At 44.3% G+C, this 21,674-nt stretch overlaps 1 protein-coding gene across 1 annotated transcript in view; it reads right to left on the reverse strand.

Moving 5' to 3' along the window:
• The window catches only part of LOC126236645 (glucose dehydrogenase [FAD, quinone]-like), a 209,150-nt gene that overhangs the window by 80,979 nt on the left and 106,497 nt on the right, over positions 1 to 21,674 (reverse strand). Inside the window, exon 4 of the mRNA XM_049946108.1 lies at positions 9,159 to 9,487. Coding sequence (XP_049802065.1) covers positions 9,159 to 9,487 — 329 coding nt within the window. The remainder of the gene's footprint in view (positions 1 to 9,158; positions 9,488 to 21,674) is intronic.

Here is a 21,674-nt window from a genome sequence, read left to right on the forward strand (position 1 = left end):
ATTCGGATGTGACACTGAGTCGACGTTGGACTGAATGGGTACGTGAAGGCAGGTACAGGCGTCGCCAAGTTTCCGGTCGACCACATGTGATCCCCACAATTAAGGATCACGGTTCATGCACCAAGCACACAGTCTAATCCCCAGACACTAGCAGTAGCTGGGCTAATGACTTACTGTCCCATGCGTAGGCTGTCGTTAACAGCACAACAGCCGGCCGCTGTGGTCTAGTGGTTCTAGGCGTTTCAGTCCGGAACCACGAGACTGCTACGGTCACAGGTTCGAATCCTGCCTCGGGCATGGATGTGTGTGATGTCCTTAGGTTAGTTAGGTATAAGTAGTTCTAAGTCTAGGGGAATGGTGACCTCAAATGTTAAGTCCCATAGTGCTTAGAGCCATTTGAACCATCCGAAGAGCACAAAACGAACGACTGCGTTTGGAGCGCTGACGCGACCGGGAAGCATAGACTGCTGATAAATGACCGTAGCATTGTGTTCATTACCACTCCGGGTGTCCGTTATCGGCGTATACGGCGATGACCTGGGAACAGGTTTCATCTTTCCAATGTTTTGACGAGTCACAGTGTAGTCTCTCGTGGCGTCATGCTGCGGGGAGCCATCGAGTATGACTGCAGGTGAGGGCTGGCGGTGACTGAGGGAACTATGACGGCACAACTCTACGTCACGCAAATCCTATGCGGCAGTATCGCGGCGCCATTTTTCAACAGGAGAATACTCGTCCACTCATGGCTCTTGTTCCTGTGAGCTGTCTGCGTGATATTGAGGTACTTCCGTGGCTAGGAAGATCCCGACATCTGCTCTTAACGGACCAGATGACACGTCGGCTCTCTCCCAGCGCCAGTATTCAGGACATCCATGACCAGATACAACAGTTGTGGACCAGCGTGCCTCAGGAGAGGATTGAACAGCTTTTCGAAATTCTTCCAGACCAAATCGGTGTACGCATCCAGGCCAGAGAGGGCACATCGTCAGTCATATGTGGACTCATGCTGTTAAGTACTTCGTGAATTTGACTCGATTTTCTAATCACCGAAGTAAAATCACACACTCTTTCAACATGTGAAGTTTCTTTTCATCCCCGCCTCCCTTTGTGGGTGCTTCACCTATCTTGTCAGGCGATGTATTATTCAATCTATATATTACCTAGTAATTATTAACGTCCCTCCACAGAGATATGAGTTTTATCGTCTTGGCAAATAAATTATATCAATTTCGATAGCTGCTGTTGTACCGATTGTAGCACTCTTGCTGTCTAAATCACATAAATCAGCGTTGCACCTGTGCCTTAGAATAACGAACCCACAGTAATGCTTTACAAACAGTTCTATATATCACAATATTCTGAAGAAAACGATAACAAAAAAGATACATACGTGTATAAATAACATGAAAATATCTGAAAATGAGAAAATCGATTTCGCTACCTGAAACTATTTTAGTAATTTTAAGGACGCCTTAAATTCGTTGCATTTTACTCCATGGAATATTATTATCCATTATCAGTGCAGCTAGTATATAACTTTGTTTCGAATAAGGAGCTGCATTCGGCTAACTCTCAGTGCACTAACTACGAATATATGAACCGTTTTCATTCGAACGTAAATATCAGTGCCGTCATGTGGCTTGAGAAAGGGCTATAATCAACGTTATCCTAGCGTATAAAATCAAGAAATGACGCTCACATCTTTCCTTTCAACTTTCAGTAATGCTTAGTAATGCTTTTACTTCATTTCTAAATTTAACCCGCAATAAATTCTTAACAGGAGCGCCTTTTTCCAGTTATATTCACTCAAGGAAAATATTCAGATTTTACCTTCAGTTTGATCCAATGGGCTCGAAAATCACACTGTAACACATTATAACACCATATCTACATTAAAAGTTAGCGTTAATGACTTTTTTTCTTTCTTGAGTGAACAGTCATGTCACTGGTTTGCTGCGGCCCTCCACGAATTCATCTCTAGTGCCAAACTCTTCATCTCATCTCATCACTTGCAATCTACGTCCTGATTTACTTGCTAGATGTGTTAAAATCTCTGTCTTCCTTTACAGTTTTTACCCTCTAAAGTACCCTCTAGTGCCATGCGAGTTCTTACCTGATGTCTAAACAGGTGTCCTGCCATCCTGCGCCATCTTCATGTCAGTTTTTTCCACATATTACTTTCCCCTCCGATTCTGCGCAGAAACTCCTCATTCCTTAGTCTATCAGTTCCCCTAATTTTCAACATTCTTCTGTAGCACCACATCTCAACTGCTTCTATACTCTTCTGTTCCCGTTTTCCCTTAGTCCATCTCTCACTACCACACAATGCCGTGCTCCAAACGTACGTTCTCAGAAATTTCTTCCTTAAATTAAGAACTTCTCTTGGCCAGGGTTGCCCTTTTTGCCAGTGCTAGTCTGCTTTTAATGTTGTCCTTGCTCCGTCCGTCACGGGTTATTTCCTCCCTAGGTAGCGGAATACCTCAGCTTTTACTTCTTACTCACCAATTCTGATGTTACTTTTCTCGCTGTTCTCATTCCTTCTGCTTCTCATTACTTTCGTCCTTCCTCGATATACTCTGAATCCATATTCTGTACCCATTCGACTGTTCATTCCATTCGACAAGTCTTGTAATTGTGTAATATACGTCACGTTTATTTGTCTCATCGTTGCTTACCCTTTTTAACTGTGGATAAAATTAAATTAATTTCTCAAAATGTCAACAACGTCTTATTATTAAAAACACGATGCAAGAAATGTTCGTGTCTTGCACGTTCCCTTGGAAACAACCACTGGAGAACATAAAAAAAAACGTAATATGGATTATATCGCTCCTTTACTGTCTCAGATATTTCTGCATGTTTTTCTTTACAATGAATTCCGTTTCCAACGTCAGTTCGCAGCATCGCTGGCATACGTAGCGGGACAACTACAGCCGTGGCGTGGCTGTGAGCCGAGGCAGCAGCGGCGGAGGTGTGCTAAACGTGGACCCCGCTGCCCGTGTGACGTGTTTCGCGCCAGAATGTCGCCGCCGATGACTTTCGACCTTCATCGGTGTCCTTTCGCGTTTGCTTTAGGATGGTGCTGACGTAGAATCCGGCTGCGGCAAAGCGTGGCGCCAGTGATGCGCGTCACGTCCTCTGAAAAGCTCGCATGCGTGAATGAATTTACGTGCTCTGCCTGGTAAAGGGAAACCGTGTTTTCCCTTGTTGCACGCCCGAAAAAAAGTGCCAGGCCTACGAACATTCCATACCAAAGCGACATTACAAGTAAGTGATGACTTCTGTCCTTCCGTGTCTGGCGTACTCGTAATTCACTGTCTTGTGAAATATGAAATATTTTACACACAAAATTATGCCTCCGGTTTGAATCACACTCCTTAATAATATTGTTGGCAAGGGTAACAGCAGTTGCAGTCCTACAATTTGACGGACACAGTGCTCTTTTCAGAACAGTTACATTGATGAAAACAATTTCCTTCGTTACGACGACAGTTGCAGAATAAGCAGTACGTAGCTATCTTTGGACCTCTTTCAACTGTCTCTGTCTTCCACAGGTAAGACAAAGTAATCTACAGGTCTACCAAAAGTGTATCTACGTAGTTCAAAGACTCAGAATTTTATCTACAGGTCAGACTGTTGCAGCTGTGAGGATGCTGAAGTTAACTATCCACGGAAATTCATGACATAGCTTTCTCTCAGGTGTTAGTAAACGCGAAATACGTAACATTGGTTTACGACATATATATTGATAATAAATGCCTGGGAGCCTATTTAGAATTTCACAGCCGTGTCTATATGTGGGTGGACGACACAGACTGTCCTTAGTGAATAAATTAGTTTCTAAAGACACGTAAGACATTTCCCAGAGCCCAAACAGTGAAAATTAGACTCCGTTTCACTTGTTTGGAACTGAACATATTTTTCGTGTAAGGTAGTTTTAGATAGCCTAGAGGTTTCTTTTCCTTTTTTTCTTTTTAGAAAAGTCTAGGCCTTTTGACTGTTACCCACATAAATCTAGAAGAATTAATAAATGGAAATCAAGAATAGGAAGCATGCAATTATTCTACAGTTTGAGGTCTTTTTTTTTAACCAAAGACTTGGCACACTAAAAGGGTAAATACATTTTTTGTAACTACAGACGTATTATGACAGTAACCGTAAAACGAAATTCGGCATGAAAGGACAAAGAAACTACGAACAACAGAAGCAAAAGACTTTTCCATTCGCTTTCAGAACTCATATAAACATATGCAGTCACCTACAGCAATGATTTTTAATTAAAAAACATTTAATTTTCATTTGGACTGCAGGCAGAAGTCTTCAGGTATATAGGAAAATAGCTGTGTCTGGCCGGCCGGTGTGGCCGAGCTGTTCTAGGCGCTTCAGTCTGGAACGGCGCGACCACTATGGTCGCAGGTTCGAATCCTGCCTCGGGCATGGATGTGTGTGATGTCCTTAGGTTAGTTAGGTTTAAGTAGTTCTAAGGTCTAGGGGACTGATGACCTCAGATGTTAAGTCCCATAATGCTCGGAGCCATTTGAACCAACTGTGTCTGTAAGCAAATTAACTTAGTATTTTTGTGACTGAAGGCTGTCCGTACACACTCATATATCGATTCCGCAAAGGAACGCATATACGATATTTGAAAAAATTAAGTGGTTACTACACCGGTATGATTAGCTCTATTTTCCTATCTACAAATCGCATTCCTATATGCCTTCGGTGGTGTTCTGTGAAGTATCCACGCTAGTGCATTCTATGGTGTCCGCGCAATTTTAGTTTTTACATTGGCGCCCTTGTTCTCAACAGAAAATCAGGTACCGTAGACTACGCATCCGAGTCAGAAACAGCGACCCTCGAATTCCAAACAATGCATGAGGGCATAAGTAGCCAGCGTGGTACCGGCAAGGTTAGCTCTTCTAAATTTCATGTGGCCGTGAGAGCGCGAAGCTCTATACGGAGCGTCGCAAACTGACTGTATCAGATATCACAAAAGAAGCGTCATACCTTCTACGAGTTAAATGGGAACCTCTACGGAAAAGCTGACATACGTAAATCTCATAATTTAGAATCAGAATTTGATATTGAATTACAGTTTACAATTCACTCTGTTCAACAGAGCTCGAAAACTAGAACAGTTGGATGGGCAAGTATCGAATGTCATCAACTCCTATTAACTCCTGTCCAGCCGTTATTAACTTAGACATAATAGAGTTTAATGTGTCCAGCGTGTCAATAATATTTCAGAAATACACGTAACACTTCTGTGGTCATTAATCAGTTTCTCACCTCTGTTTTAGTAGACTCAGACTCACTAATCAAAATGCTGTCTGCTAGCTAACTCTGGCAGCTACCAGAAATCAGTGAACACTGGTCAATGTAATTCGATTTCTATCACTTCAGCTATTCGAATCAAGTACGTGGACGAGAGTCCTGGCAGAGAGGGCGTATAGTAAAGTGCCCGAAATCGGCCCCCTGTTTTGTTTTTATTTGAAAAAATAGAGAACAGTAAATAATTGTGTTTTAAAAGCATATAAAACTTAATTTGTAATGTTATACATAACTTACATATTACTCGTAGAAAATGTAATTAGAACCTAATACGAAAAAAAATTCGAAAACATTACACTCAGCGAGTTGGGAATATGCTTGTCAAAGTCGGACCGTTTCTAAAAATAATTAAAGAAGCACTAACCAAAATTGGAAAATGTGTTATATTAGAGAAAACACAATCTAATTACAAAATAGGTATAAATAGCACCTTCCATTTTTTGCTGAATCCAAGAGCCTAGCAATAACATGTTACTGTAGGCTTTCTTTCGGACTGTTGGGTTTTGTGGCATTAAAAAAAAAAAGATTACACACTTTTCCCTAATAATTTTCTTTGAAAGGGTGTTCTGTGTTTTTCTCTTTGCCAGTTATACGGCATCCCTCACAAGCAATACTGAAGACAAAAACGTTCATAACAAGACAATAATGAGCCAGTTGTTCTTCACGATCTTGACCCAAAATTGTAATTCTGCCCCACCATTTTTTATGCTGCCTCCCCAGGTGTACTGTACTCCATGTTCGACCGTCTCGAAAGTGTTATTTTCATAATTGGCCTTCTTGCGACCTATCTTCTTTTTCTGAAATGCATCAATAGCTTCAGTCGTTTTAGGCGGACTCAACTTTCTTTCATCAACCTCCTCCATTACCCTCTTGGAATCTGCAATAGAAATCCAATACTGGCAGGCTTTAAACACGAAGAAGTCGGGGGGCTCGGTTTAAGCAGTTGGAGACGGTCCAGTTTACACAACTACAACCCCCATTTTGTTAACCAAATAAATTTTATCCAACCATCTAAGTGTAACGGTTTCATCGTAAACATTAACCTTAAACGTTACTACTGAAGGCCATCTGCTTACCAGCCATATCTCTGAGAAATAACAAAAAATGTGGTGCAACCTAAAAACTTTTTCCACTCTGAAAAAATGTGATGGTGAACTTCGAAGTAAAAAGTGAAACGGGCGACCTATACACTCCACCAGATTGGAAGAAGTCTAAACTACTGTTTGACGTGCGCCAGCAATCCATGCGACTTGTGCTCTAGTACTGATCCTTCTTAGCCTGCGCTCTTTGGTCGCTTCTGTTGGAACGAACTTCCGCGTTTACAGGCGCCTGTACCCGCTGGGGAACGTATATTTAAGGAAAACATTGAGCAGTACAGTGGATGTTAGGACCACTAAAGAAATGTCAGTCTTGATATGACAACTCGATATGTGCCGACCACCATACGACCACCAATATCAGTACCTATATAGTTGTGACACGTAGTGCCTGCTACCTTGAACTTCCACCGTCTGAAGGAGATATGGTACTTTAAGTGCCATTGCCACACCTTCTACGTGAATTCCAATGATGTCATTGGCATTGTAGGATAGAACAAGTTCATCCTTATCCCAAGGCAGTAAGACCGAGGTCCACCGGTGACGCTGTACCTTAACCTACCACAGAAAAAAGATGCAGTGGAGAGTCGCCTGGACGAGTAAGCAGGAGTGCGACTTGGGGCCTTGGCTGTCCGCAGATTATTGCTATCGGCAGTGGGCCTATGGCAGTGGCGGAAAGGGCAGTAGGTGTTGTCAGACGCCCAACATTCCCTGTGGTCTCTGTTCTGTAATACGGTTCCGGGCACAACTTCATGAGAATACCAACACAGGAGTCCCTTCACTGCAGAATAATGGAATGTAAGGGTGAGCAGTTTCTTGGTTCATCTTCGCCATTTTGCATGTTTAGGCTTCAAGTTTCGTAGACGTTGTCCGTTAAGTGGTGACTGCTGCACACCCGTTCCGTCTCATTCCGCCTTTACTGGCGATAAGAGCCGACTGGTGGAATAACTGCAAGCATGGTCAGTCTCACTGATATTCCGCTGCAGCTCTGGTTCGCTTCTCAGTCTTATCTTCTGGGGGAATGCTTCTTCTTTTTATTCGTCGTGTACTATGTAAGTTACTCTGTGTTTCAGAGTCAGCTGTTTTTGTAATTGTGTTGTATGACTTTAAAAGGAACCCACTGAGTCGTTGCTATCAAATTAGCCTTATCTATTGAGCTCAACAAATTAGCAGGTAATCAGGTCATGCTAAGAAGCTATTTTAAGATCGATGAATAGTTGTTTGTGTGTCTTGGCACCTGTGTCGAATGTCAAACTTTAGGAGATTTAATAAGCTTACTCTATCGCAAAAGGAGTAGTAATACTAACAGTTGTGGCACATTAATTAAACTATCGTGTCACTTGCAATGTTTACTTTATTAAAATTGCGGGTCAGGTCATAAATTTCGCGTTCCATTTATCATAGGGCTAATTCTTTAGTAGTTTTCAGTACGCTATGTTTAACATCATGTGTGAGTCAATACTAACAAGACCAGTGAGCCGTGATTAGAAATTACTCTGTCCAAAAGATGGTTATATGAAAGAGAGTGACTTTTAAACAGTTGTTAGTATAATAATTTGGACTGTTGCTGCTTACACCCAGAACACAACTACTGCCTTCTGTCAAGGAAACTTCGTAAATGTGTATTAATTTACTAGAGTAGTGTTTTAAGATATGTTCTTTTTTATTGCCTGTTCTACTCTCTACTCGTAAGGTTGTTATGGTAGGTTGATTCTACTCATATTTTTACTGTCATGTTGAAGATCTTCAGTACTCTTTATTTGGCATATCCAAAGAGACTTCATCCAAAATATAAATGGTGTTGCTTGTTAAAAAATTTTATGGGAATTTCTGCCGTTAGAAAAAATTTTTAGTATTTCGATCACAGACTCTTTTGAAGAACACAAATAATACGACCTGAAACTATTCTGGTACCTATCTCATGCATGCAGATATATAGTCACTTAGCGTAACTTTGAAGGAAATATATTCCACGGTGAATACTTCTTAACGACTTAATTGCAGATGTAATGATCTTACGTTTTTAATCGAGTGAGGACTGCATTTATTAAATGTTTTACGGTGTTTCTTTCCTTTTTTACGGTTTCTGATAGTGTGTTTTGCACAATGCACATTAAAAATTGTTAAATAAATGTTATATGATGGGATTTAGGCCGAACGGTTCTAGGCGCTTCAGTCCGGAACCGCGCGACTGCTACGGTCGCAGGTTCGAATCCTGCCTTCGGCATGGATGTGTGTGATAACCCTAGGTTAGTTAGGTTTAAGTAGTTGTAAGTTCTAAGAGGCTGATGCCCGCAGATGTTAACTCCCATAGTGCTCAGAGCCATTAGAACCATTTGATGGGATTTTTCTGTAATTTTCACTTGGTTCAGCTCAAAACCATTTCCCATCCCGCTCCCTGCTGTTTCATACTATTTACGCTTGGTCTCATTCGATGTCAAAAATAGGCGGAGGGAGGGAGACCAGTTCAAGGAACTTTCCACTGCTCGCGTGGCTGCTGCTAGCATAACTTTTAGCTATATATGAAACTGATCAGGAAATGAACTGCTAACCACTTGAGAGTGCTTAAAAACAAACATTTTCAAATGTTTCAGTATTTCCACCACAAATTGTTGCCCTAATTGCACTGCATTAGGCAGTCGTCTGGATTACTGTAGCTTTGCCACTGAAACGTTAGCAAATGAGCAATTATGAGAGATCGCCTCGAACGCGGTGACAGCGTGCTCTTACTTGGTGGTGGTCTGGGCGATGGTGAAGCCGACGGGGCTGTCGCCGTTGAGGTCGTCGTTGACGGGCCAGCCCTGCTCGGCGGCGGCGCTGAGGATGTCGTAGGCCATGGGCGGCTGGTGCGGGAACCTAGTGACAGATAGAGGGCCGCCGCGGCCGTGCAGCGCCGGGTCCACGCGCTCCAGCTCCAGGTTGTCCTCGGAGTAGCGGAACCAGGGCAGCACGTCGCGCCACGACCAGCCCTCGCAGCCCTCCTCCGCCCAGCGGTCGTAGTCGCGCGCGTGGCCGCGCAGGTACATCATGCCGTTCAGCACCGAGCAGCCGCCCAGCACCTGCGGGGCACAACCGAGGGTAGGGGGGAGCTCTCTGAATCATCCGCCTATGAGGATACAAATAGGAAGATATTCTACTGCTCAGCCCATGTGCGAAGCTCGGACACCATTATGTTACAGGGCCGTTGCTAGATAGGTCGTGCACAATTGCCAAAATGCTTGTAAGCACGCTGTTTAGGTTTTTATGCTGGTAACGCCACGTAGCGCTCTGTATGAAAATCACCGACTACGCTGTGTGCAGTCTGTGACTGGTTGGACTCATTGTTGGAATATTCGCTTCTGCAGTGTTGGGCAGTTTGATGTGAACAGCGCGTATCGTTGTGCAGTTGGGAGTGAGCCGCCAGCAGTGGTGGATGTGGGGAGAGAGATGGCAGAATTTTGAACGGACGATCTGGACTTGTGTCCGTCAGAAAAAGGAAATTTGTTTAATTCGATGTCACAAAAGTATATATACGACTGGAACGCTACTAAGGTAAATACATTGACTGTTCTCTATCAAAATCTTTGATTTGCTAACCATGCCTATCAGTAGTTACTACCTTCAGTGGTTAGAATCTTCTATTTAGCAGGCAGTATTGGTGCTCACTGTATTGCAGTAGTTCGAGAAACGAAGATTTCTGTGAGGTAAGTGATTCACGAAAGGTATAGGTTATTCTTAGTCAGGGCCATTCTTTTGTAGGGTTTTTGAAAGTCAGATTGCGTTGCGCTAAAAATATTGTGTGTGTCAGTTTAGTGGTGTTCAGAATAAGTAAAGAGAAAACTGTTTGAGTACGTTGAGTTTTACTCACCTGCCTTTGTATCAAATAACGTAGAAGTTTACCAGCACAGTAATTCATAATTGTTCTAAGGGGACGTTACAAGCTTTTTCCAAATACATTTAAACCAGACAGCAATCATGTAGGAGGAAATAGAAGAGGTAAGACAGTATTGCTTAAAACAACCGGCCAAGCAACATTAGGTCTGTTTAAAATAAGATACAGCCATATAGATTGCCCAATTTTTTTTGTCAAATTTACTATGGTTTCGACGGCACTAAGGCAATCTCCACCAGAATAAAAAATTTCATGCATTACATGTAATCACACCATGCGTAAAAAGCGTCTGAGCAATAGTGCTCACGTCAGATAGAAAATGTCACAAGAATAAAAACTGAAATGTAAAAATATTACACGTTTGCCAACTGGATAAAATATTCCATGGAAATACAATGGCAGCCGCAAGGTTGGTAAGGGCCAAGAGCTGCATCAACACAGCTGCTACCGACAGACTACAAAAAATAAAATTATGCGACTGATGTGGCTATATATACATCATGTAATTACATAACGTACGGTTACTGGATCTCAGCCAATAAAAATGTTTAAAATTTAATATAAGATCTACTGTTTAAGTACATGCATGCTATTTACTTATCTTTCCCCTACCAGTTGTTTAGGATCCACCAGGTTTGTCAGCAGATCTACTACTGATATCAGCTACAAACTTGAGCAACTGTTTACATTTAAAAACTAACAAGAGAATGGAGCTATGGGAATAAGTGTTCGTGTTGCTTCCCGAATCGGAATGTAATATCTATTGCCGGCCGGAGTGGCCGAGCGGTTCTAGGCGCTACAGTCTGGAACCGCGCGACCGCTACCGTCGCAGGTTTGAATCCTGCCTCGGGCATGTTCAAGAAAAATCTTCAAATCAAGAAGGGGACTCATTTCCATTATCACCTAAAGCTGAACCGGTGAAAGAAAACGTACCTTGAGGCTTCTGCAACCATGAAAGATTATGACGCTAGATCCGTGTAGAAAGTTGAATGGATCAGGTGTGAAAAGTATGGGGACTGCTATTCTACTGTCGAAAATGCCTGTCATAATGTACCTTAATCATACGAAACTTAAGACTATGATCTATTCGCTACTCCAATTTAACATGCGCAGTATAATATTTACTACTATCTGAAGCCCAAAAAGTTGAAATGATTGATTTAGTCCCACCTTATTCTGTAAAGGGGTTGGCCAAAAATATGGAAAAACTGCGAGGAATGCAAGCTTCAGCATAAATGGAGATGGTGGCCAATCCTGCAAGCAGCGTTGTTGTACATGACCATGAATGGCACCTGTGAAAGTCCTCAAAACGCTGCTTGCGTCAGTCAGGGTTTCAACAGTATTCTGCGTTATTGTGAGTGCGTTATGTAGGCGTTACGTGAATTCGAACGTGGGCGAATTGTTGGCGCTCGTGTGATGGATGGTTCCAAAACTAAGATACCCAAATGTTTGGTGTTTCAAGGGGATCCGTATCAACAACTTATACCACATACAGGGATAGCGGAGAAAACATCATCAACGAAGTCACAACGCGGACGAACGTGTGTGTTGAGTGAGCGTAACAGGCGGTCAATGAGGAGGACTGTGACGAAAAATAAGAGGGCGAAAGCTGCAAAAGTCACTGTAGAAATGAATGCCGCATTCGCGAACCCTGTCAACACCAAAACAACACGAAAGGAGGTCCACAAGGAGGGATTTGGTTGGCGAGCTGCAATCCCAAAACTACTCATCAGTGATGCTAAGGTTCAAATGGTTCAGAGCACTATGGGACTTAACATCTATGGTCATCAGTCCCCTAGAACTTAGAACTACTTAAACCTAACTTACCTAAGGACATCACGCAACACCCAGTCATCACGAGGCAGAGAAAATCCCTGACCCCGCCGGGAATCGAACCCGGGAACCCGGGTGATGCTAAGGGCCGGCCGGAGTGGCTGAGCGGTTCTAGGCGCTACAATCTGGAACTTCGCGACCGCTACGGTCGCAGGTTCGAATCCTGCCTCGGGCATTGATGTGTGTGATGTCCTTAGGTTAGTTAGGTTTAAGTACTAAGTTCTAGGGGTCTGATGACCTCAGCAGTTAAGTCGCATAGTGCTCAGAGCCATTTGAACCATTTAATGCTAAGGCCCACAAGAGCGAAACGTGGTGTAGCGACATAAAAGCAGGAATACGGAGCAATGGAAGGAAGCCATTTGGTCGGGCGAGTCTTGTTTCACACTCTTTACAACTTCTGGTTCCAATTGTAAAAGAGGGCGGGGGTAGGATCTGACTGTTGGGTGGATTTGTGATGATTTGGTAAGCCACATCGTGACATTCCATGACGCCATAGGTATTCTGCAAGGTCGCAGTACTGCCTTGGCAGGATTATGTGGCCAATTTGACCGATCAGGTCCATCCTCATGTTACAACGTTTTTCCCCAAATAGTGGTGCTATGTTGCAAGAAAATCGTGCCTGTGTAGACACAGCTCACACTATCCAGGACTGGGTTTGTGAGCTCGACGATTTCGAGCCATCAGACATGGGGCCTGTGACCGAGCGGTTCTAGGCGTTTCAGTCCGGAACCGCGCTGCTGCTACGGTCGCAGGTTCGAATACTGCCTCGAGCATGGATGTCTGTGATATTCTTAGGTTACTTAGGTTTAAGTAGTTGTAAGTCTAGGGGACTGATGACCTCAGATGTTAAGTCCCATAGTGCTTAGAGCCATATTTCTTTTAGACGGGGGACAGTGATCCGCTTGTTGCCAGTCGCTTGCGCCATTCCCTGTCATCTTTCGAGACCAGTTTGTCAGATAGGCACCAATGTATTTTCTATTCATTGCCCACTGTTGGTCCTTAGTGTTCTGTACAATGGAAGTCTTCTCTGCGTGTCTCACAGTAGATGTACCTCTGTCAGTATTCGAAGTAGAGAGTTACATCGCAGAAATGCGCAACAAACCATAATATGATTTTGCTCTGTACCTGATTACTCATACACTTAAATGACTGAGTGGTTTCAGTACGGCTCAATAGGAAGTCAAAAAACTCCAACGATGTGCTAGAGTTGCCTCAAGACAATGGAAAGCTCCAAGAGATAACAGACAACTACCTATTGGGTGTCACTAATTCTTTCTTTTCTTCATAATATAAATACTTGCAGAGAATGCAAATACTTCCTGTATCGTAACCATTTCGTAACTGACAAGCGTTACAAACAACACGCGACAGGCGGTAATTCTAAACCACAGGCTTTCTGCCTGCTGCAGCAAGCAGCGCTTCAGATGCACGACCGTCCGCGTGACAGGGGCCTTACGATTTACGGTAGTTTCCTGACTGTAGTTAGATGCCTCGAAAACCTATTAGGGTATCGAACCCTTAACTGCAGATTAATCAGGTATTTCCGCTAGTTGTGAAACGTGGAAATTTCAGTCATACGGCTACACCATAGAACATACAAATTTAAAGGATGTCAATTCAACCAAATACATAGGCATTAAAATTACGAACAACTTAAATTGGAACCATCGCTTAAAAAACGTTGCGAGAAAGACAAAGCGAAGACTAAGTTTTATTAGAGAACACTTACAAGATGCAATATATCCGCTAAAGAGACTATGTACACTACACTCGTCCGTCCTCTCCTGGAGTACTGCAGCACAATATGGAGAACTTCTGGAACACACATTCTATGGTAGCGGAGAATCGACTGTGGGAAAATTGGGAAAGAAGAGAATAGAAGCGTTTGAGGTGTGCTGCTGTAGAACGATGTTGAAAATAAGGTGGATTAATAAGGGAAGTAATTAGGAGGGTCCCCGCAGAACCGGCGAGAGGAGAAACATATGGGAAACACCGACAGGAAGAAAGGACAGGTCCACAGGACACTTGTTATTATATCAGTGAATAGCTTCCATGGTACCTGAAGCAACTGTGAGAGGGTAGACACTGTAGGGGAACATAGAAATTGGCACAAGAGAGATTTCGTGGCGTGCTGCACCGAAACAGTGAGAAGTCTGAAGACTCAAAAATGTTAAAAAATGTCCTTACCAGGCAGTATAGACGGAGTAAAATGAGAAAGTTCACAGAAGGGAAGCATTCTGTGTTACTGCGAATCAGTGGAGAGAGCGTCACGGACATAATACACGAGTAGGAATGTCCAAAAACGATAGCAACATTTTTCCAATAAATTTCGGTCACCAACTTACTCCTGAAAAAGAGAAAATACCCTGGTGACTGGCACCTACATAGTGAGAAGTGACCATCGTAAAGTAATACAAGAAATCAGAGCTCCCATGAAAAGATCAACGTCTTCAATTTTTCCGAATGCTATCCGAGAGTGGAACAGTGGCGAAACAGTCTTGAGGCGCCGCTATAGCCCTCTATCAAGTAAGTGTGAACTACAGATTTACGCTGTCGGACCAAAATGTTCCGAGGCTGTTTTTATTTCTCACGAATAAGCGACGTCATTTCGGTAACTGCGGTGGCAGCTTGAACGAAAAACGGTAAACAACAGACGTGTATTGATCAGTCAGTTGTGAGCAGGCAGTGTTAAGTGGTGGACGTACGGCCGTAGTGACTCGACGTCGGTATGACAAAAATCGCAGTGTAGCGACATCTCTAAATCAAGACATTCTGATAATGGTTTGACGAAGAAAATGTGTGTGAAAAGTTTGTAGATGCAGACCGCGTAACTAGTCTGAAGGTTTATGAGAACACACCCATTTTTCATTTTCGTCTACAAGTATTCCCGACTTCACAGACGCAGTGAGGCGTATATCCATGTCCGGCTTACTTTGTTACTGTGTCTGTATCCCGAACACTGGCTATTTTACGTTGTCTTTCAATAAACGTGACTCTCACAACAGAGCGGTACAAAATTATGGTAATGTACAAAGTAGGCACAGTAACACGCTTGCATACAGCACTGCATTACTCGAAACTACAAGATAACTGACTTATTATTATGGTAAGAAGGCGAAGGTGGACAACTGGTGCGGAAAGCTATGATTGGAGTAAATCAGTTCGTGAAATTCGAATAACAAGTACACTATACAATAACATTAAGGTGACCTTCCAAGAGCCTGAATAAAGACCTTTCGCAGTACGGGCTGGCCGCAGTGGCCGAGCGGTTCTAGGCGCTACAGTCTGGAACCACGCGACCGCTACGGTCGCAGGTTCGAATGCTGCCTCGGGCATGGATGTGTGTGATGGCCTTAGATTAGTTAGGTTTAAGTAGTTCTAAGTTCAAGGGGACTGATGACCTCTGAAATTAAGTGCCATAGTGCTCAGAGCCATTCGAACCATTTTTCGCAGTACGGATCGCTGCGAGACGTAGAGGAAGAGACTTAACGAGGTTCTCGAAGATACCGACAGGAATGTTGAGCGATGCCGCCAGCTTTCTCGGCTGAGGATCCATGGCGCGAACAGCCCGATCGGGATGGTCCCACAGATTCTCGATTGGGTTTAAATGCGGGAAGTTTGGTGGCCTGGAGAGTGCGGTAAATACTCATCGTAGTGCTCTTCGAACAACGCACTCTTCGCATCACGCACGTACACTGCGAGCTGTGTGACACGTTACATCGTCCCGCTGGTAGAGGCCATCGTTCGTGCACGGGTGGACATGGTCCGCAAGAATAGATTCAAACGTGTGCTGGTCCATTCTGCTTTCCAGAATGACGAGATGACCCAGGTAATGACGCGAAACATTCCCCAGACCATAGCGCATCCTCCCCTCTCCTGAACCCTTCCGACAATAGGTGCATAGAATGAGATTTTCACTCTGCAGCGGAGTGTGCGCTGATATGAAACTTCCTGGCAGATTAAAACTGTGTGCCCGACCGAGACTCGAACTCGGGACCTTTGCCTTTCGTAGGAGAACTTCTGTAAAGTTTGGAAGGTAGGAGGCGAGATACTGGCAGAAATAAAGCTGTGAGTACCGGGCGTGAGTCGTGCTTCGGTAGCTCAGATGGTAGAGCACTTGCCCGCGAAAGGCTAAGGTCCCGAGTTCGAGTCTCGGTCGGGCACACAGTTTTAATCTGCCAGGAAGTTTCAATAGTTGCATAGTTGCAAGATGTTTGATTTCAGACGTTTTAGACCGTACGCGCCAAAAACTATCTGTCTTCTGGAAAGGATCCCTGTCGTCACGAAGTGGACGTACAGTTGCGAGACTGGCGTGTAAGTTCCAGCTTTCGTCGCTGATATAAAACAGTAAGCATGTGTGCAAGAACCAGGCAGCTGCTGCGGAGGCCACTACGCAACAACGTTCGCTGAACGGTCATTGAGGACACATTGTTGGTAGTGTTGTTGCTCGACAGTTGCTCGTCTATTCCCAGGTACACATGACCCCAACCATTGTTCACCTTTGCCATCTACGGCCCGTGCTGCACCACTGTTGCCTCAGTGTTGATTTTGGATATTTGCCATGCACGGTATTCTTTAGGCCGGTATTACACTATGAAATTTCTTAGTCAAATATCTTTGTCCAATATCTTTGTCAAAGATATTTGATAGTGTAATAGGGAACTTTGTCAAATGTCGTCCAATATATGATCAAATCTAGGGCCTCACTGTAGATTTGATCAAAGAAGTCGTTTGTCTTCTGTTCACTGCAATGTGACATGTTACCACATGGAGCGCTAGCATCGCTGCATTCTGTCGTCTGTAGTATTTTTATAAATATTGCCGGTAAATACAATTGGTGTGTGCCGACAACTACAAAATTAATAGAGATGTATGAAGCTGATGAGGCGCTTTACAACGTGAGGCACGCTGAATACAAAAACAGATTACGAAGATTGGAGAACTGACCTAACCTAACCTAACATAACCTAACCCTCTCCTGTAGCAAGGAATCGGAGTGTTAAAGTGAACCTGTGTTCTGCAGATGTAGCAGTTCTTAAGTGAATATTGGCCGGCCGGTGTGGCCGTGCGGTTAAAGGCGCTTCAGTCTGGAACCGCGTGACCGCTACGGTCGCAGGTTCGAATCCTGCCTCGGGCATGGATGTGTGTGATGTCCTTAGGTTAGTTAGGTTTAATTAGTTCTAAGTTCTAGGCGACTGATGACCTTGGGAGTTAAGTCGCATAGTGCTCAGAGCCATTTGAACCATTTAAGTGAATATTGTGCTTTGTGATATGAGGATACACTTCATTGAGCACATACATAAATGTATGCTCATCCATTCTTAAGTAAGCTCACGTAACAAGTTTTGTTGAATGCTTTTATCGTGTCGTCGTAAAACCCACGGCTTCACCCAGGTATGTTTCCTTTTTTTCCCCCGCTTCTCTTCCGCATGTACACACAGTGCAATTGTGGAACATGCAACTGCTGCGGTTAATAACAAGTTGTTGTCAGCCATCTTGAACTTTGACGAAAAATATGATGACAGTGTAATACCCCTTCTAGCGCTACGTCAAAGATCGTTGTCAAATATATTTCACGGAATATTTGATCACATCTTTGGTCAAATCTTTGACAAAGAAATTTGATAGTGTAATACCGGCCTTAACAGTGGTGGGACCGGAACAGTTTACAAACTTAGCCTTTTCGGAATTTCTTCCACTCTTGGCCCGAAAGCCAATGATCATGCCCTTTTGGACGACAGATAAAGCGTTCCATTTCAGCCTTACGACAATTACTGCACTGCTTTCCGCGTCCCCCCCCCCCCCCCCCGACATGCCTTATAAAACCTCTACTGCTATTTCGGCCACCTCACGTCTGTGATTGATTGTTGTACGTTGCGTCGAACAGAGGTGGCTGTCAGATTAATGTGACTGGACAGCGTAATTTTAATCGGATAGTACCTGCTGTATGGGCTTCCCTTGATACTACCAGCACTGTAATGGGATTGTGCACGTAGTGCTGTTGGAACAAGTCGATACGTCTTCTTCACTGTCTAGAAACATGCGGTGCTGAAGGAGAGGGGGAAGACAGGTTCATCCCGGCGGCGAACGAATGCCGTTGCCGGGCGAGCTGTCGGCAGAGAGATAGCGGCGGGCCGAGGCAGGCCGCAGCTGTATTTTTAATGCCGCCCCCGGAAGCGGGCCCGCTGTATTATTCAGGCCGGCGCGCACGCAGGCGCCGGTTCCTCGACGGCGCAGCGCTGCGTCCGATCGCCGGCCACAAATCTCGGCAGCCGGGCGAACGAGGAAGCGAGCGGCAGCTCCGGACCCGGCCGGCGGCGCGGCGCCCTCGCCATTTCTGTCACGCGCCCTTTACGACGGCCAATAGCGGACCTGCAGCCACCCTGAAAACTGTAACGGCGCGTGCTTCCGGCGCGGAGCGGAGCGGGGCCGCGTCCTTACGCGCGGCACGCGCATCGACTATTCATAGTGCGGCCGAGTTACTCCGCGCTGCAAGCGTGCTGCTGTTCCTGCCGCTGCCCTGGCGGAGGACGCACGTGCGCGGGCGAGCGTACCACCCGACCACGGTTAGCCTCGTTCTCCACCTCTAGGCGAGGAACGGTGTGGAACACTTCGGCTGGCACAGACTGGCAGACGCGCAGCGGGAGCGCACTCCGAATCGGGCTCCACTGTAATCCTCGGTAATACTAGTCTTATCATCATACTAGTCACGTTTACGGACAGTTGCACTAAGCAGTTCTCTACTGACCACAAACTGTTCTCGAATTTATACACATTAGTAGGCACATCTGCTTCCTTCCGTCCTCAGCCAACTCTTTCTCTAATGTACTTAGTTATCTCACTCCAAATTAAGATGGTTCAAATGGCTCTGAGCACTATGGGACATAACATCTGAGGTCATCAGTCCCCTAGAACTTAGAACTACTTAAACCTAACTAGCCTAAGCACATCATGTGGTGTCACCGCTAGACACCACACTTGCTAGGTGGTAGCTTTAAATCGGCCGCGGTCCATTAGTACATGTCGGACCCGCGTGTCGCCACTGTGTGATCGCAGACCGAGCGCCACCACATGGCAGGTCTAGAGAGACGTACGAGCACTCGCCGCAGTTGTACGGACGACATTGCTAGCGACGACACGTACGAAGCCTTTCTCTCAATTGCCGAGAGACAGTTAGAATAGCCTTCAGATAAGTCCATGGCTACGACCTAGCAAGGCGCAGTTAACCATATCTGGAGAGAGTCTCACTTGTATTATCAAGAGCAATGTAGAACAAGAAATTAAAGTTAAGTATACGAGAAGCTCCGTTCTTTTCTTTATAGCTTTCATCACGTATCCTGTTTCAGACTTAACGCAAGACGGCGAGAGTTGACGCGTGCCCTTCCGGCTACTTCTCACTGTGGCGTAGCTAGCTTGTTACGCCACAACACATCACACACATCCATGACCGAGGCAGGATTCGAACCCGCGACCGTAGCAGTCACGCGGTTCCGGACTGAAGCGCCTAGATCCGCACCGCCACCGCGGCCGGTTCAAATTAAGAGATATTGATCATACCATCTGCTCCGATCCTTTCAGACGTGGCTGTCGGTTCGTTTCATACAGATGGACTACATCCGTCACTCGTGCACCGCCGGCCGAGGTGGCCGAGCAGTTCTAGGCGCTACAGTCTGGAACCGCGCCACCACTACGGTCGCAGGTTCGAATCCCGCCTAGGGCATGGATGTGTGTGATGTCCTTAGGTTAGTTAGGTTTAAGTAGTTCTAAGTTCTAGGGGACTGATGACCTCAGAAGTTAATTCCCATAATGCTCAGAGCCATTTGCACCAGTTGAACTTGTGCGCTATGCTCGTTGGACCGTACCATGTCTGCCACGCTAAATTGTTAACCTTGGCAACACTGAAACCTCAAGAAGGACGATTGGACAAATCATGTATTTTTGTATCATTTACTACTATGGATCCCATTTTATGTTCCCTCGTTCCTTGTTCCATGTGTGACTGTCGCTGAATGATTGCATAAGAGAGACCTGAGTTATTCCCGGCGTAAGTCACGCTCAAACAACTGACGGTAATGCGACCGGGAGACGTCGTCGACAATTGCCGATATTTCGTTACGAGCACATGCTATTGCTTTAAAGTCGGAATTGCTGTATGTAAGCGATATGGAAGGAAATTTAAAACCTGTTTGCAGGGAAATTCCGAAAAGGTAATACAAACACACACACACACACACACACACACACACACACACACACACTCACACATACTGTAAACACTAGAACACTAGCGTCACCACAAAACCAAAGATGACCCACGACAGAAGATATCGATACTGAAAATCAAAACCCAACAGTTGAGGTACCATTAACTCTTTCCCTCTGCTTTTTGTCAATGGAGGGAACATAATTACTCGCAGAATTTAAACAAAAGCATCCACCTCTATTTATTAGGTCACTTGTTAATTTAATTTTATTTAACTGTTTAAATGATGTTTTCACCATTTGTCTGTACAAACTCCTTTGTCTAATAGCATGATTTCGGCCTTAAGTCGTTATCAAGTAAAACAACGATGGGTATAATTAGACTTGGTTAAGTGAAGTCTAATTATATCCAACATTTTTGTACTTGATAATGGCGTAAGGCCATAGTAATACAAAGTAAAGAAGGTATGAAACATCCCCTTAGAAAAATTAACAATGACAATGCTGGTAAACCTCTTACGTTATTTGATTTTCAAACAGATGAGCAAAACTGAACGTATCAGACATTTCTCTCTTTACTTATTATGATCGTCAGAAAACGGACACACAATATTTTTTTTTAGCTCAGAGCAATCTGACTTTCAATAATCCCTACAAAAGAATGGCCCTGATTATCAATAACCTATACCTTTCATGAATCACTTACCTCACAAAACTCTTCGTTACTCAAACTACTGCAATGCAGCGTGCGCCAATACTGCCAGCTAAATAAAAGATTCTAACTACTGAAGGCACTAACTATTGATAGGCATAGTTAGCAAATGAAAGATTTTGATGGAGAACAAACAATATATTTACCTTAATAGTGTTCAAAAGTCATAATATATCAGTTCATGACATCCGGTATTACAAATTTCGTTTTTCTGACGGACACACGCCCAGATCGTCCGCTCTCAAAATTCTGCCTTCCTCCCCACATCCACCACTGCTGGCGGCTCACCTCCAACTGCACAACGCTACGCACTGTTCACATCCAACTGCCCAACGCTACAATAGCGCATATTCCAACAATGCCAACCAGCCATAAATTGCACACAGCACAGTCACTGATTCTCATACAGAGCGCTGCGTGGCGTTACCAACATGAAAACCTTAACAGCCTACATACAAAGTTAGTACACTCAATTGCCTAAAATATCCTTCAAACATTATTACATGTCTGGCCCAATAAATGAAAAGATTATCAATTTAATTTCAACTATTCCCTTAATAACGTTGTCCCAGTAGCTGGAAGTGCATGCCAGAATCTCCATGTTGTTATATTCCGTAGGACGACAGGT

The sequence above is a fragment of the Schistocerca nitens genome, chromosome 1, assembly GCF_023898315.1.
Source record: "Schistocerca nitens isolate TAMUIC-IGC-003100 chromosome 1, iqSchNite1.1, whole genome shotgun sequence".
NCBI lineage: Eukaryota > Metazoa > Arthropoda > Insecta > Orthoptera > Acrididae > Schistocerca > Schistocerca nitens.